Below are 14,624 nucleotides of genomic sequence, written 5' to 3'. Positions count from 1 at the left end.
GCTGCCTGGCTTGCTGAGTACCTCCAGTATTTTGTGTGTGTGTCTCCTATGTAATCAGACTGATGATGCTAGTGAACCTCTGTCACTTTCAAGAGAATGTAAAAAACTCTTCATCTTTTCGAACTTTGTGCTGGGATGTTGTGGTGAATGGTTCTGGTGAGGCTGTTACTGTAAAGTCATCCACGAGGTCTTCCATCCCATTTTTCACATGCTTAAACCTTCAGTTTGAAGATTTGACTAATTGTATTTCTTACTCTTGTTGTTTTAGGGTGAACAGGGGCCTGAGGGGCCGCTTGGTGACTTTGGCGACAAAGGAGATCGGGTGAGATATTTCAGAATTACACCCTTAATCTCTTTGCGTACATGACAGTGAGGGGAGGAGGATTTTGGGTTATACAGCCGCAATCACAACTGCAGGACACCCCAGTGATGTTTTAGTATTAGTATGCAGGGCTCTCAGCGGGTTGAGGAACGCGCACAGGCCTATCAGTGTGTAAAGGGTGGTCAATGCAGGGAAGATTACAAAACCTCATGAGATCCCAACTTAGTTTTATTTTTAATGTAGACTTCTCAGTGGGGTGATATTTTAGTGTGAGGGGGACTCAGTAGGTGAAGTATCTGTGTATAATGGGCCGGCAATGAGATGAAGAAAGACTGTATCCAGGGTCGCAGTCTGCTCAAGTATCAGTGGGTCCAGTTGTTTCAATGATGGGACAGGAAAGTGACGAGGCAATATTGTGTAAGAGTGTCAGTGGGGATGAAGGGACATCTGGACTAAAATGGAACATGTGGAGGCTTGTCAATATAGTACTGTATGCAGGGCTGTCATTAGGTTGATGTGACTCTGTGTAGAGGACTGGCGTTAGTGTGGAATTAGTGTGTGTGGGGCTGCCGGTAGGTACCGGTCTATTAGCAGCATGATGTCTTGAAGCAAGCACTTTTTATTTGAGTGTAATACAGGTCTGTGTACTCCTGAGGCAAAGTACAGTGTGCAGTCTGCACTTAATGAGAAGCAGTATCAGAGCAGTACAAGGCTTCTAATGAGACAGGATATTGGCGCATACAGGGCTGTCAATGTCATGGTGTGTTATTGTGTTTGGTAGTATTAATTTGCTCAGTGGGTTTAGGGAAGTGTGGTATTTGTGTACAATATTTTGCAAATACTTAGACTAAGTTAAGAGCGTTTAGATGAATGGCAGATGGTCTCACTGAGCTACACAGTCACTGGAATTCCCTATCCAGGGGGCCGTGGGAGCTCTGTCACTGAGTATATTCAAGACAACCTGTGGATATTTAGATCTGAAGGGAATCGAGGAAAATGCGGTTAGTGCAGGAAGTTTGAGCCAAAGTTAAAGGTCGGCCCGGATCTACCGAATGGCAGAGGGGGAAGCAAATGGCTCCTCCTGCAGTGTTTTATGTCCTCAGTATGAGATGTGTGGGGAGAGAGGGAAATTTCAGTGGTGATGGGTAGAACTGGGTCCCATGTAGGCTTGGCCACTTTGGTGACAGTCGGGAAGACAATCTGAAGTGGACGATGTGCAGGGTTGTTCCTGTGTGGCTATCTGCAGTGTAACTTTGTGCCATGTGCTCTGGTTTCTGGTTACTCGCCCTTTTACTTTGAGCACCCATCACTCACCGACCGACTGCTCTGTCACTTCACAGGGAGATTGGGGGCAGCAAGGACGCCAAGGTCCCTCGGGACCCAAGGGAAAAAATGTGAGTTACTTCTATTCATCACAATACATTCAGAAATGCTCTTCATTCATTTCCTTGGTTAATTATTTTTTGACTACAGTTCCGCTTAAGAAGGTTCTAAGTGAAAGGGCTGCCAGATTTTTACCTGGAACCTTCCAGCAGGATAATGTTGTCACAAAGCAGGGCTGTAGCGTTGGGTCTATCAGTGGTGTCGGATGCAAGACCAGGGCTGGGATTGGGTTCAGTGCAAAGTCACAGCTTCACAGCTTAGTGAAGGAGAAGGTTCCAGAAGTTCATTATCCTTCACATGAAGTTATGTTACCCAATATCTTCCTCCGATAGTACAGGAACAGTTTTAATCTTCTTCCCTCTTGTTCTGGACTCCATACTGGGGCAATATGTTCCTTCTACCTGAATAGTTCCTAAGAATTATCCACTAATTCTGTACTTCATTCATTCATTGTATAGTCAGCATCTTGGAACCACTTCCCTAACAACCAAACCTTAAGAATTGTACTGGTTCAAGAATACAGCTCATTGTCACCTTCCCAAGGGCAATCAGAGATAAACTGGCTGTGAAGCCCACCTTCCCTTGAATGAATATTTTTTAAAAAAACTACAGAAAATGCAAATCTCTGTACGCAGGCAATACTAGGAATTTGACCCATTCAGCCCTGCCTTTGATCTGGTGCTCCTGCGCAGTCCCTCCAAGGACAATAGAACACTCCAAAGTTGTGATGTCCAGAAGTTATTGCACTGCTTTAAATGGGTTTAGTCGAGGCTCTGTTTGACTAAAACTAAACTTCCTCAATGCAAGAAATGAGGCTGGGGATGATTTCTATAAAAACCTACACCGTCACATTCATTGTCCACACACTAATTCTTTCTGCTGACCTGCACTGTGTTTTATTACAGGGATTGCCAGGCATTGATGGCAAGGATGGCACCCCTGGGGTTCCTGGTATGAAGGTATTTAACGGAGATAAGCTTTGGGCTGGGGAGAATTTGTGAAAGAGATTTTGTAACACTGCGTGGATCAGTACGAAACTTGTGAATGTCGGGGGGGGCGGCTTAATCCAGTAGCCCACTGATGCAAATAAACAGGCTTTCTACTCATTAGTCTCGTTTGAAAAGCCCCTAATCCAAAATTGCCCGAAACTACATTTTCACTGGTGGAAAAGGTCAATTAGGTCCTTACTCTCTTCCCCTGTCGCCTTGTGCTCAAAAAAACAAAGACAACACTTGGGCTGGTATTATGTTCTCTGACCAGCCAGACCCTTCTTGACCCATAGAAACAAACTGGGCTATGTATCAGCACAGGTAAGTGTCAAGTACATAGTGCATTAAAAAACGTACAAAGAACTTGTACACTGTTTATGTTAGACTCAATGCAGAAAAGAATTATGCAAGCACTGCAGCACATCAAACTGTAATACTTTTGGAAAGCATGACAAGTTTGATAAATGATGGTGATTTCTTTAGTGAGATGTATGGAGGTGTATGTACTGGTCAAGACAGTAGAGAGAACCAGTAGAGAGCTCGGTGCAGAAAGTTATCAGGCTAATGTTTATGCCATATGAAAGAGGCAGTGAAGGCCTGGAGAACTATTCTGTTGCAAATTCCAGTGCACGGGAATGTAAGCTGATATTATATGAGCTGAATTAGTGTCACTCCTCTCAGCTGCTGTATTCAAAGGCAAAGTATGAACACACACAGTACTGAAGAAGATCTATGCGAAAACAAGCTGCTATATAGCAAAAGCAAGCCTCTAGTGCCACATGCTACTGTGCATCTATGACAGTACCACTCTAGCCCAGTATGATGTTCTGCTGAGGGCTGTCTATTGGTAGGTCCTCAGGTGGCTGGAGAGGCCGATCTGGGATCCAAATATTTTGCAGCCGCATGGGCAAGAGTGAAGTGGTGTCTGCGGTTAGTAGTTGGGTCTTTTGGTTGTTCAGTCACTCCTTTCGCAGCTGCCACTTGTTTTCTGTGGCACAGTGGAGGGTGCTGTCATGTGGCACACCTTCCTCGAGAGCAGATTTCCTGCAGAAGCACCTACTGAGTGCAAAGTCTTCCCAGTTCTTAGCTGGAATGCTGAATTTCTGCAGGCTGATCTTGATGCTGTCTTTGAAATGGTTCCTTTGCCCATCAGGGTCTCGCTGGCTTCCTTCAACTGGGAGTTACCGATCTGTTTGGGCAGATGTTAGACGTCCAGGTAACATGACCTATACATCTGAGTTGGTGTTGCTTTATCGTGGTGGAGATGCTGTTTATGTTGGCCTTCTCCAGTACGCTGGTGTTAATGCATCTGTCCTTCCAGATGATCATCAGATTCTCTGGTGGTATTGTTACAGGGTTTTCAGGTGCCTACCATATGTGTTTTTCATAATTTCTGGTTTTTCGCCTCGATCGTCTTCAAACAATTTCTGAATATACTCAGTCCATCTGTTCGTAATTTCATCTTTTTCCATGATAATGGTACCATCCTTTGCTTTCAAACATCCACCTGAAGAACAGAGGAGCTTTTTACCAGTGATATTCTTGATTTGTTGATGTAGCCTTTTTGGATCAGTAATAGGGATTCTTTCTATTTGCTCACATTCCTGGTTTAACCATTCTTCTTTGGCTTTTTGACATAAGCTTTTAACTTTTTTATCTGAGGACTTATATTCTATAAGATTTGTTTTCTTCCATCTCCTTTCTTCCATTAGATTTTTGATTTCATCTGTCATCCATTTATTCTTTGTGCTTTTTTTCTTTTTTAGGAATCACTGACTTTGCTGATTCTACCAAGGCATCCTTTAGAGAGTTAAATTTCATTTCTACATGATTGCTATCATCTTCAACAGATTCTATTTCTAGACTTTGAAATCTATTCCTTACTTCAATTGTAAATTTTTGTCTTAAGTTTTCTTCTTTAATTAATTGCAAATAGTCAAGGGATTGTTCAGGTTTTTGCTTCTTTAGTTTTTTAATTTAGTTTAGTTATTAATTTAATTTATTTTTTAGTTTTTTAAGTTTTACTTTTACATGACATACTACTGGGTTATGGTCACTATTACAGTTTGCACCTGGATATGTTTTGCATTGTGTCACTGTGCATTGCATTTATTCAATGTGTACAGTGAGACAATATTACAAAAAATAAGAGACATCTTGGGAACCAAAGTTGAAAACATCAATAATTTCAGATATGCAGATGACACTTTGTTAATTGCAAGTACGGAGGAAGAACTGCAAAACTTAATTGATATAATTGTTGAAGAAACTTGATGATGGGAACTTGATGATGATGAGGACAATATGAGTGAGGTTGATGTTCTGGAGCATGTTGATATTAAGGGAGAGGAGGTGTTGGAGTTGTTAAAATACATTAGTACGGATAAGTCCCCGGGGCCTGACGGAATATTTCCCAGGCTGCTCCACGAGGCGAGAGAAGAGATTGCTGAGCCTCTGGCTAAGATCTTTATGTCCTCGGGAATGGTACCGGAGGATTGGAGGGAGGCGAATATTGTCCCCTTGTTCAAAAAAGGTAGTAGGGATAGTCCGGGTAATTATAGACCAGTGAACCTTACGTCTGTGGTGGGAAAGCTGTTGGAAAAGATTCTTAGAGATAGGATCTATGGGCATTTAGAGAATCATGGTCTGATCAGGGACAGTCAGCATGGCTTTGTGAAGGGCAGATCGTGTCTAACAAGCCTGATAGAGTTCTTTGAGGAGGTGACCAGGCGTATAGATGAGGGTAGTGCAGTGGATGTGATCTATATGGATTCTAGTAAGGCATTCGACAAGGTTCCACACGGTAGGCTTATTCAGAAAGTTAGAAGGCATGAGATCCAGGGAAGTTTGGCCAGGTGGATTCAGAATTGGCTTCCCTGCAGAAGACAGAAGGTGGTGGTGGAGGGAGTACATTCAGATTGGAGGATTGTGACTAGTAGTGTCCCACAAGGATCTGTTCTGGGACCTCTACTTTTCGTAATTTTTATTAACGACCTGGACGTGGGGGTAGAAGGGTGGGTTGGCAAGTTTCCAGACGACACAAAGGTTGGTGGTGTTGTAGATAGTGTAGAGGATTGTCAAAGATTGCAGAGAGACATTGATAGGATGCAGAAGTGGGCTGAGAAGTGGCAGATGGAGTTCAATCCGGAGAAGTGTGAGGTGGTACACTTTGGAAGGACAAACTCCAAGGCAGAGTACAAAGTAAATGGCAGGATACTTGGTAGTGTGGAGGAGCAGAGGGATCTCAGGGTACATGTCCACAGATCCCTGAAAGTTGCCTCACCGGTGGATAGGGTAGTTAAGAAAGCTTATGGGGTGTTAGCTTTCATAAGTCGAGGGATAGAGTTTAAGAGTTGCGATGTAATGATGCATCTCTATAAAATGCTGGTTAGGCCATACTTGGAGTACTGTGTCCAGTTCTGGTCACCTCACTATAGGAAGGATGTGGAAGCATTGGAAAGGGTTCAGAGGAGATTTACCAGGATGCTGCCTGGTTTAGAAAGTATGCATTATGATCAGAGATTAAGGGAGCTAGGGCTTTACTCTTTGGAGAGAAGGAGGATGAGAGGAGACATGATAGAGGTGTACAAGATAATAAGAGGAATAGATAGAGTGGATAGCCAGCGCCTCTTCCCCAGGGCACCACTGCTCAATACAAGAGGACATGGCTTTAAGGTAAGGGGTGGGAAGCTCAAGGGGGATATTGGAGGAAGGTTTTTTACTCAGAGAGTGGTTGGTGCGTGGAATGCACTGCCTGAGTCAGTGGTAGAGGCAGATACACTAGTGAAGTTTAAGAGACTACTAGACAGGTATATGGAGGAATTTAAAGTGGGGGCTTATATGGGAAGCAGGGTTTGAGGGTCGGCACAACATTGTGGGCCGAAGGGCCTGTACTGTGCTGTACTATTCTATGTTCTATGTTCTATGTAAAGTGCAAAAATGGGTCTATCTATCAATTGCAAAAAGACAGAATGTATGGTGATATCCAAAAAGAAGGAGAATCCTATCTGCAGGCTGAGAATAAATGGGGAAGACATATAACAAGTACAGAACTTTTGCTACTTAGGAAGCTGGGTGACATCAGATGGCAGGTGCAACTTGGACATCAAAAGAAGAATAGGGATGGCAAAAGACACCTTTATGAGAATGAAGAGTATACTGACCAGTACTAAACTAGGCATGACAACCCGCCTCAGAGTACTGAAATGTTATGTTTATTCAGGTATGTTATATGGTTCAGAATGTTGGACAATATCGAGTAACATGAGGAAACGAATTGTAGCAGCAGAGATGTGGTTTTTGAGGAGGATGCAAAGAATATCATGGATGAAACGAATATCTAATGAGGATGTCATGAATAGAGCAAACACAAAAAGAGAAATAATGTATGAGATCATGAAAAGGCAAGATAACTTCATTGGACATGTGATTAGGAAAGAGGAGTTAGAATGCAGGGTAATTATGGGAAAGATTGAAAGGAAGAAAGCAAGAGGAAGACAAAGACAAATGATGATGGAGACAGCAGCCAGAGAACTGGAAATGAATACCAATGATTGATCCACTTGACCCAAAACAGGAGTGTGTGGGTCATGGCAGTCAAAGCTCAAACCGGGCACGGCACCTGATGATGATGATGGCCATAGGTGTTCCATGATTCAGTTCAATCAGAAATGGAGGAACAATTGCTCGATAGCCCAAAAGCTTTGCTTGGACCTGCAGGCTGCGGTCTTCCAGGACACTTTTCCTCCACCTTGCATAGATTCCACTAGCTCGGCTTTGTCAGTGGTTGATCTCTGAGTGGATGCCTGCTTTTGAGGAGAGAATGCTGCCAAGGTGTCTCTACAGAAAACCAGGCAGTATTACACACAGGTCTGCGTCAACTGGGTTAGATATCAACACAGATTTGTCTCAAATACACAATGCATAAAAAAATACAGTTGTGTTAGACTCAGAGTGTAGTAAAGAATTATACAGGCACTGGAGACCATTTGTAGAGAGCAGTTGTATCAGCTCACCAATTACTTGCTCCAGGTTTTCAAGTCTGAGTGCCGCCACTGATTGGAGGAAAAGGGGATCTCTGATGTCCTGGCAGGGTTCAGTCAGTGCTGGTGCAGAAGCCTCATAAATGAGGAGCCCTTGGAGATGAACTCAGACAGTGATCAGGGTACACTGTAGTGGCTGATGGCAGAATTGATAATAGCAAAGTGAGAGCACGTATTTCTGTGTGTCCTGAACGAGGCCTAAATGGAAGTTCACAAGGATGATTCCAGGAATGAAAGGATTATCAGATGAGGAATGTTTAATGACTCTGGGTCTGTACTCGCTGGAATTCAGAAGGATGAGGGGGGGATCTCATTGAAACCTTTCGAATGTTGAAAGGCCGAGACAGGGTAGATGTGGAAAAGATGTTTCCCATGGTGGGAGAGTCTAGGACAAGAAGGCACAGCCTCAGGATAGAAGGACGCCCTTTCAAAACAGAGATGCAGAGAAATTTCTTTAGCCAAAGGGTGGTGAATTTGTGGAATTTGTTGCCACATGCAGCTGTGGAGGCCAAGTCTTTGGGTGTATTTAAGGCAGAGATTAATAGGTTCTTGATTGGACATGGCATCAAAGGATGAGAGGGGACTTAATAGAGGTCTACAAGATTATGAGAGGCGTGGATAGGGTGGATAGCCAGTACCTGTTTCCCAGGGCATGGATAGCAAACACCAGAGGGCATATGTACAAAGTGAAGGGAGGGAAGTTTAGGGGAGACATCAGGGGTAAGTTTTTTACACAGAGGGTGGTGGGTGCCTGGAACGACTTGCCAGGGATGGCGGTGGAGGCTAAAACAATAGGGGTATTTAAGAGCCTCTTGGACAGGCACATGGATGAAAGAAAAATAGAGGGTTACGGGGTAGTGTGGGTTTAGTACGTTTTTTTTAAAGGAATATATGGGTCAGCACAACATCGAGGGCCGAAGGGCCTGTATTGTGCTCTAGTATTCTAGAGTCTAGTGTCTGGTGTTACAGGGAGAAGGCCGGGAACCGGGGTTGAGGAGGAGATAGAAAAAAAAGTTCAGTCATGATTGAATGGCGGAGCAGACTCGATCGACCAGATGGCCTAATTCTGCTCCGATGTCTTATGGTCTATGGTCTTATAGTCACTCTGCACCGCCTCTCATTCACATTTTCCACGCTATCCTCCAACACTTTTGGCCTAACAAGATAAACATTCAAATAAATTCAGACTGTTTCACTGCACACGTTTCAGTAGTAACTCTCTGAGGCAGAAGGTTATGGGTATTCTTCAGAATTCCAGATTCAGGATTGTTTAACGTCACTTCCAGTGCACAAGTGTAAGGGCTGCTCAAGATAATTGTTATTCCGGATCCAGTGCAGCACACAAACAAACACAATGAGATAAAGAACACGATAATACAAACACAAGAAATATAAATACATAAATTCCTACGGAGGGCGAAGCAGATAATCGAATTTGGCATCTCCAGCATATTACTGATGGGAGAGCTACACTCTCACACTGATTCTCAGATGGGATGCTGACCTCAAGTCTCATCTACTCTTGTGAGGACATAGAAATCCCCCCAGCACCATTCTGAGGAAAGGCAGGAAATTGCTCCCTGAAAATCTGGACAACATTTACCCCTGAATCAGTCTCGATTACAAGATGATTTGTACTTTGGAATGTTACTGGAAATGGGAGCTATTGATCACAGGTTCACTATTGTTTCCCAACGACAGCTGCATTTTTTCTTTTAGTGACCTAAGATCATTACCATATTCAACAATTAGGTCACCGGAGTTTTTTCCTCCTTTGTTGGCAAGGTACTGAGTCACTGGGGTTATTAAAGGTGCACTTCCTTCAATAAAAATATTGATAAGGAGGGCAAGACCAAGTAAGCAGGTGGGAATATTGGTATTAAATTGTTTATTTAAATTAAGCCCTTTTGGTTTGAGGTCAGTTGACATACCTGCCCTGAAATTGAGAAAGGAACTTGGAAAAAAATCTTCTCCAGTAAAGTGAGGAATATTTGGTAAATACCTGTTGACCTACAGAGTGAGATGTGAGGGGTATAGGACCTGAAGCGCCTAAGATTGAACTTGTAACATATTAGACAGGTGACAGGACCTTTAACAGAAGTTAATGAGGTATGTGCTGCACCTTCCCCAAACGCTGTCAGTACCCTCACTGACAGCACTCAGTGTCAACGTCAGAAATGGGTTGAAGTACTTTATAGAAACATAGAAACATAGAAAATAGGTGCAGGAGTAGGCCATTCGGCCCTTCGAGCCTGCACCGCCATTTATTATGATCATGGCTGATCATCCAACTCAGAACCCAGCCTTCCCTCCATACCCCGTGACCCCTGTAGCCACAAGGGCCATATCTAACTTCCTTTTAAACATAGCTAATGAACTGGCCTCAACAGTTTGCTGTGGCAGAGAATTCCACAGATTCACCACTCTCTGTGTGAAGAAGTTTTTCCTAACCTCGGTCCTAAAAGGCTTCCCCTCTATCCTCAAACTGTGACCCCTCGTTCTAGACCTCCCCAACATCGGGAACAATCTTCCCGCATCTAGCCTGTCCAATCCCTTTAGGATCTTATACGTTTCAATCAGATCCCCCCTCAATCTTCTAAATTCCAACGAGTACAAGCCCAGTTCATCCAGTCTTTCTTCATATGAAAGACCTGCCATCCCAGGAATCAATCTGGTGAACCTTCTTTGTACTCCCTCTATGGCAAGGATGTCTTTCCTCAGATTAGGGGACCAAAACTGCACACAATACTCCAGGTGTGGTCTCACCAAGGCCTTGTACAACTGCAGTAGTACCTCCCTGCTCCTGTACTCGAATCCTCTCGCTATAAATGCCAGCATACCGTTCGCCTTTTTCACCGCCTGCTGTACCTGCATGCCCACTTTCAATGACTGGTGTATAATGACACCCAGGTCTCGTTGCACCTCCCCTTTTCCTAATCGGCCACCATTCAGATAATAATCTGTTTTCCTATTTTTGCCACCAAAGTGGATAACTTCACATTTATCCACATTAAATTGCATCTGCCATGAGTTTGCCCACTCACCCAACCTATCCAAGTCACCCTGCATCCTCTTAGCATCCTCCTCACTGCTAACACTGCCACCCAGCTTCGTGTCATCCGCAAACTTGGAGATGCTGCATTTAATTCCCTCATCCAAGTCATTAATATATATTGTAAACAACTGGGGTCCCAGCACTGAGCCTTGCGGTACCCCACTAGTCACCGCCTGCCATTCTGAAAAGGTCCCGTTTATTCCCACTCTTTGCTTCCTGTCTGCTAACCAATTCTCCACCCACACCAATACCTTACCCCCAATACCATGTGCTTTAAGTTTGCACACTAATCTCCTGTGTGGGACCTTACTCCCATCTCACCGGAGGCACTTGCAGATCCCCAGCTCTCTGGTAGTGGCTGCGTGCATGTGTTTCTCAAAGGGGCAGTCTTGGCTAAGTGTGGGTCTCCGGTCCTGTATTAGTTTGATTACAAGATGCCCTTGTTGACAGTTATGTAAGCCTGGGCTGTTGGTTTCTGTGGAGGGGTCGTGCTCTTGATAGGTCCATGAGGTACCCATCAGTGCTGGGTATACATAACGTTAACATAATTCAATATTCATCAGTGTTAAATTGCCATAGGTCTACTTTTCCTTCTGAGCATTAGTTCTCCATTCCGCCTTTTCTATCCAGCAGGGTAACTCTGTAAGGCAGCTGGGAATGTATTAACATCTGTGTCTGATGCATTCAGTAAGGCAAAGGGGCTTTCCCAGCCTTTAGCTTTACCTCACTGGCCACTGGTTTCAAGAAGGAGAGGAATGAGAAAAGCACTCCGTTTGTTTCTCTGAATGCATACAGTACAAGATGATCCTTACAATTTTACACCTTTGGAATGTCCACCACAGCAATCTGAATTGTTTTCAGAATTGGTGGGAATAATGGGGACGTGGCCGCAGCATGTGTTTTCCCTCAGCTCGCTGTTATGTGCAGCCCTGAATTGCAGTGGCTTCTACATCCTGAAACTCAGCTGTGTTTGGTGAAGACTCATGAACTTTTCCTCTCTCCCCTTTTCCTCTGCAGGGAGCAAATGGCCAAGCAGGGATTCCAGGACCCCCTGGTCCTCAGGGCAAACCTGTGAGTATCTGTGCTTGTTTATTAATCAGTTCGAAACAGGTCAACTCAGAACAGCCGCACAAGAAGGCCAGTGGGAAACTGAGCCTTCAGGCACTGAGTTGTTTTCCCAAATGTTCTAAGCCGCCTGTTTTCATGATTACTTGTGAAAGATTCAGGAAACTTTGGGAAATATGCATCAGGCAATTAGGTATTTAGAGTAATTGAGTGGAATGTTTTGAGAATGGCTTTCAGGACAAGGGAAGAGTACTTTCTGACCTGTACAAAAAGGACGGGTTGCACTAGAATCCTAGGGGGACCAATATCCTGGTGGGGAGATTTGCGAAGGCAACTGAGGTTACTTTAAACTAGAATGGTTGGGGGGTGGGAATCAAATTGAAGAGACTGGGAGGGAGGAGGTTAGTTCACAAATAGAGAAAGCTAGTAGACGGTGTGTGAGGGAGGATAGGCAGGGGACAGAGATTGGGAGCACTCAGACCGAAGATGTAGGGGAGAAGGAAGAAAAAGGTAACAAAGTTGTTTGCTCCATTAAGGGCAAACAGAGAGTTAGAGGTGGAGAGTTTCTTAAATGCATCTATTTTAATGCTAGGAACATTGTAAGAAAGGTGGATGAGCTTAGAGCATGGATTGATACCTGGAAATATGATGTAGCTATTAGTGAAACATGGTTGCAGGAGGGGTGTGATTGGCAACTAAATATTCCTGGGTTTTGTTGCTTCAGGTGTGATAGAATAGGAGGGGCAAGGGGGGAGGTGTTGCATTGCTTGTCAGAGAAAATATTACAGCGGTGCTCTGGCAGGGTAGATTAGAGGGCTCGTCTAGGGAGGCTATTTGGGTGGAATTGAGGAATAGGAAAGGTGTTGTGCCGCTTATAGGGGTGTATTATAGACCACCTAATGGCGAGCGAGAACTGGAGGAGCAAATTTGTAAGGAGATAGCAGATATTTGTAGTAAGCACAAGGTTGTGATTGTGGGAGATTTTAATTTTCCACACATTGACTGGGAAGCCCATTCTGTAAAACGGCTGGATGGTTTGGAGTTTGTCAAATTTGTGCAAGATAGTTTTTTGCAGCAATACATAGAGGTACCAACTAGAGAAGGGGCAGTGTTGGATCTCCTGTTAGGGAGTGAGATAGGTCAGGTGACGGAGGTATGTGTTGGGGAGCACTTCGGGTCCAGTGATCACAATGCCATTAGTTTCAATATAATTATGGAGAAGGATAGGACTGGACCCAGGTTTGAGATTTTTGATTGGAGAAAGGCTAACTTTGAGGAGATGCGAAAGAATTTAGAAGCAGTGGATTGGGACGATTTGTTTTATGGGAAGGATGTAGTAGAGAAATGGAGGTCATTTAAAGGTGAAATTTTGAGGGTACAGGATCTTTATGTTCCTGTTAGGTTGAAAGGTTAAAAATTTGAGAGAGCCATGGTTTTCAAGGGATATTGGAAACTTGGTTCGGAAAAAGAGGGGGATCTACAATAAATATAGGCAGCTTGGAGTAAATGAGGTGCTTGAGGAATATTAAAGAATGTAAAAAGAATCTTAAGAAAGAAATTAGAAAAGCTAAAAGAAGATACGAGGCTGCTTTGGCAAATAAGGTGAAAATAAATCCAAAGGGTTTCTACAGTTATATTAATAGCAAAAGGATAGTGAGGGATAAAATTGGTCCCTTAGAGAATCAGAGTGGACGGATATGTGACAAGGTTCCACACGGAAGGTTAGTTAGAAAGGTTCAATCGTTAGGTATTAGTATTGAAGTAGTAAAATGGATTCAGCAGTGGCTGGATGGGAGATGCCAGGGAGTAGTGGTGGATAACTGTGTGTCAGATTGGAGGCTGGTGACTAGTGGTGTGTCTCAGGGATCTGTACTGGGTCCAATGTTGTTTGTCATATATATTAGTGATCTGGATGACGGGGTGGTAAATTGGATTAGTAAGTATGCAGATGATACTAAGATAGGTGGCATTGTGGATAATGAAGTAGGTTTTCAAAGCTTGCAGAGAGATTTAGGCCAGTTAGAAGAGTGGGCTGAAAGATGGCAGATGGAGCTTAATGCTGAAAAATATGAGATGCTACATTTTGGTAGGACTAATCAAAATAGGACATACATGGTAAATGGTAGGGCATTGAAGAATGCAGTAGAACAGAGGGATCTAGGAATAATGGTGCATAGTTCCCTGAAGGTGGAATCTCATGTGGATAGGGTGGTGAAGAAAGCTTTTGATATGCTGGCCTTTATTAATCAGAGCATTGAGTATAGGAGTTGGAATGTAATTTTGAAATTGTATAAGGCATTGGTGAGGCCAAATTTGGAGTATTGTGTACAGTTCTGGTCACCAAATTATAGGAAGGATGTCAATAAGATTGAGAGAGTACAGAGGAGATTTACTAAAATGTTGCCTGGGTTTCATCTCCTATGTTACAGAGAAAGGTTGAACAGGTTAGGTCTTTATTCTTTGGAGTGTAGAAGGTTGAGGGGGGACTTGATAGAGGTATTTAAAATTATGAGGGGGATAGGCTTTTTCCATTGAGAGTGGGGGAGATTCAAACAAGAGGACATAAGTTGAGAGTTAAAGGGCAAAAGTTTAGGGGTAACATGAGGGGGAACTTCTTTACTCAGAGACTGGTAGCTGTGTGGAACAAGCTTCCTGCAGAAGTGTGAGGCACGTTAAATTGGATAGATATATGGACAGGAAAGGAATGGAGGGTTATGGGCTGAGCACAGGTCGGTGGGAATAGGTGAGGGTAAGAGTTCGGCACGGAC

General features: G+C 43.6%; 1 protein-coding gene across 1 annotated transcript in view; it reads left to right on the top strand.

The window, feature by feature from the left end:
• The window catches only part of col9a2 (procollagen, type IX, alpha 2), a 174,117-nt gene that overhangs the window by 124,920 nt on the left and 34,573 nt on the right, over nucleotides 1–14,624 (top strand). The window contains exons 16-19 of the mRNA XM_063033572.1: nucleotides 269–322; nucleotides 1,663–1,716; nucleotides 2,611–2,664; nucleotides 11,809–11,862. Of these exons, the coding sequence (XP_062889642.1) occupies nucleotides 269–322; nucleotides 1,663–1,716; nucleotides 2,611–2,664; nucleotides 11,809–11,862 (216 nt within the window). The remainder of the gene's footprint in view (nucleotides 1–268; nucleotides 323–1,662; nucleotides 1,717–2,610; nucleotides 2,665–11,808; nucleotides 11,863–14,624) is intronic.

Source organism: Mobula hypostoma, chromosome 26 (assembly GCF_963921235.1).
Source record: "Mobula hypostoma chromosome 26, sMobHyp1.1, whole genome shotgun sequence".
NCBI classification, from domain to species: domain Eukaryota; kingdom Metazoa; phylum Chordata; class Chondrichthyes; order Myliobatiformes; family Myliobatidae; genus Mobula; species Mobula hypostoma.
Note: the sequence above shows the minus strand (reverse complement) of the source record. Positions and strands in the feature narration are given on the sequence as shown.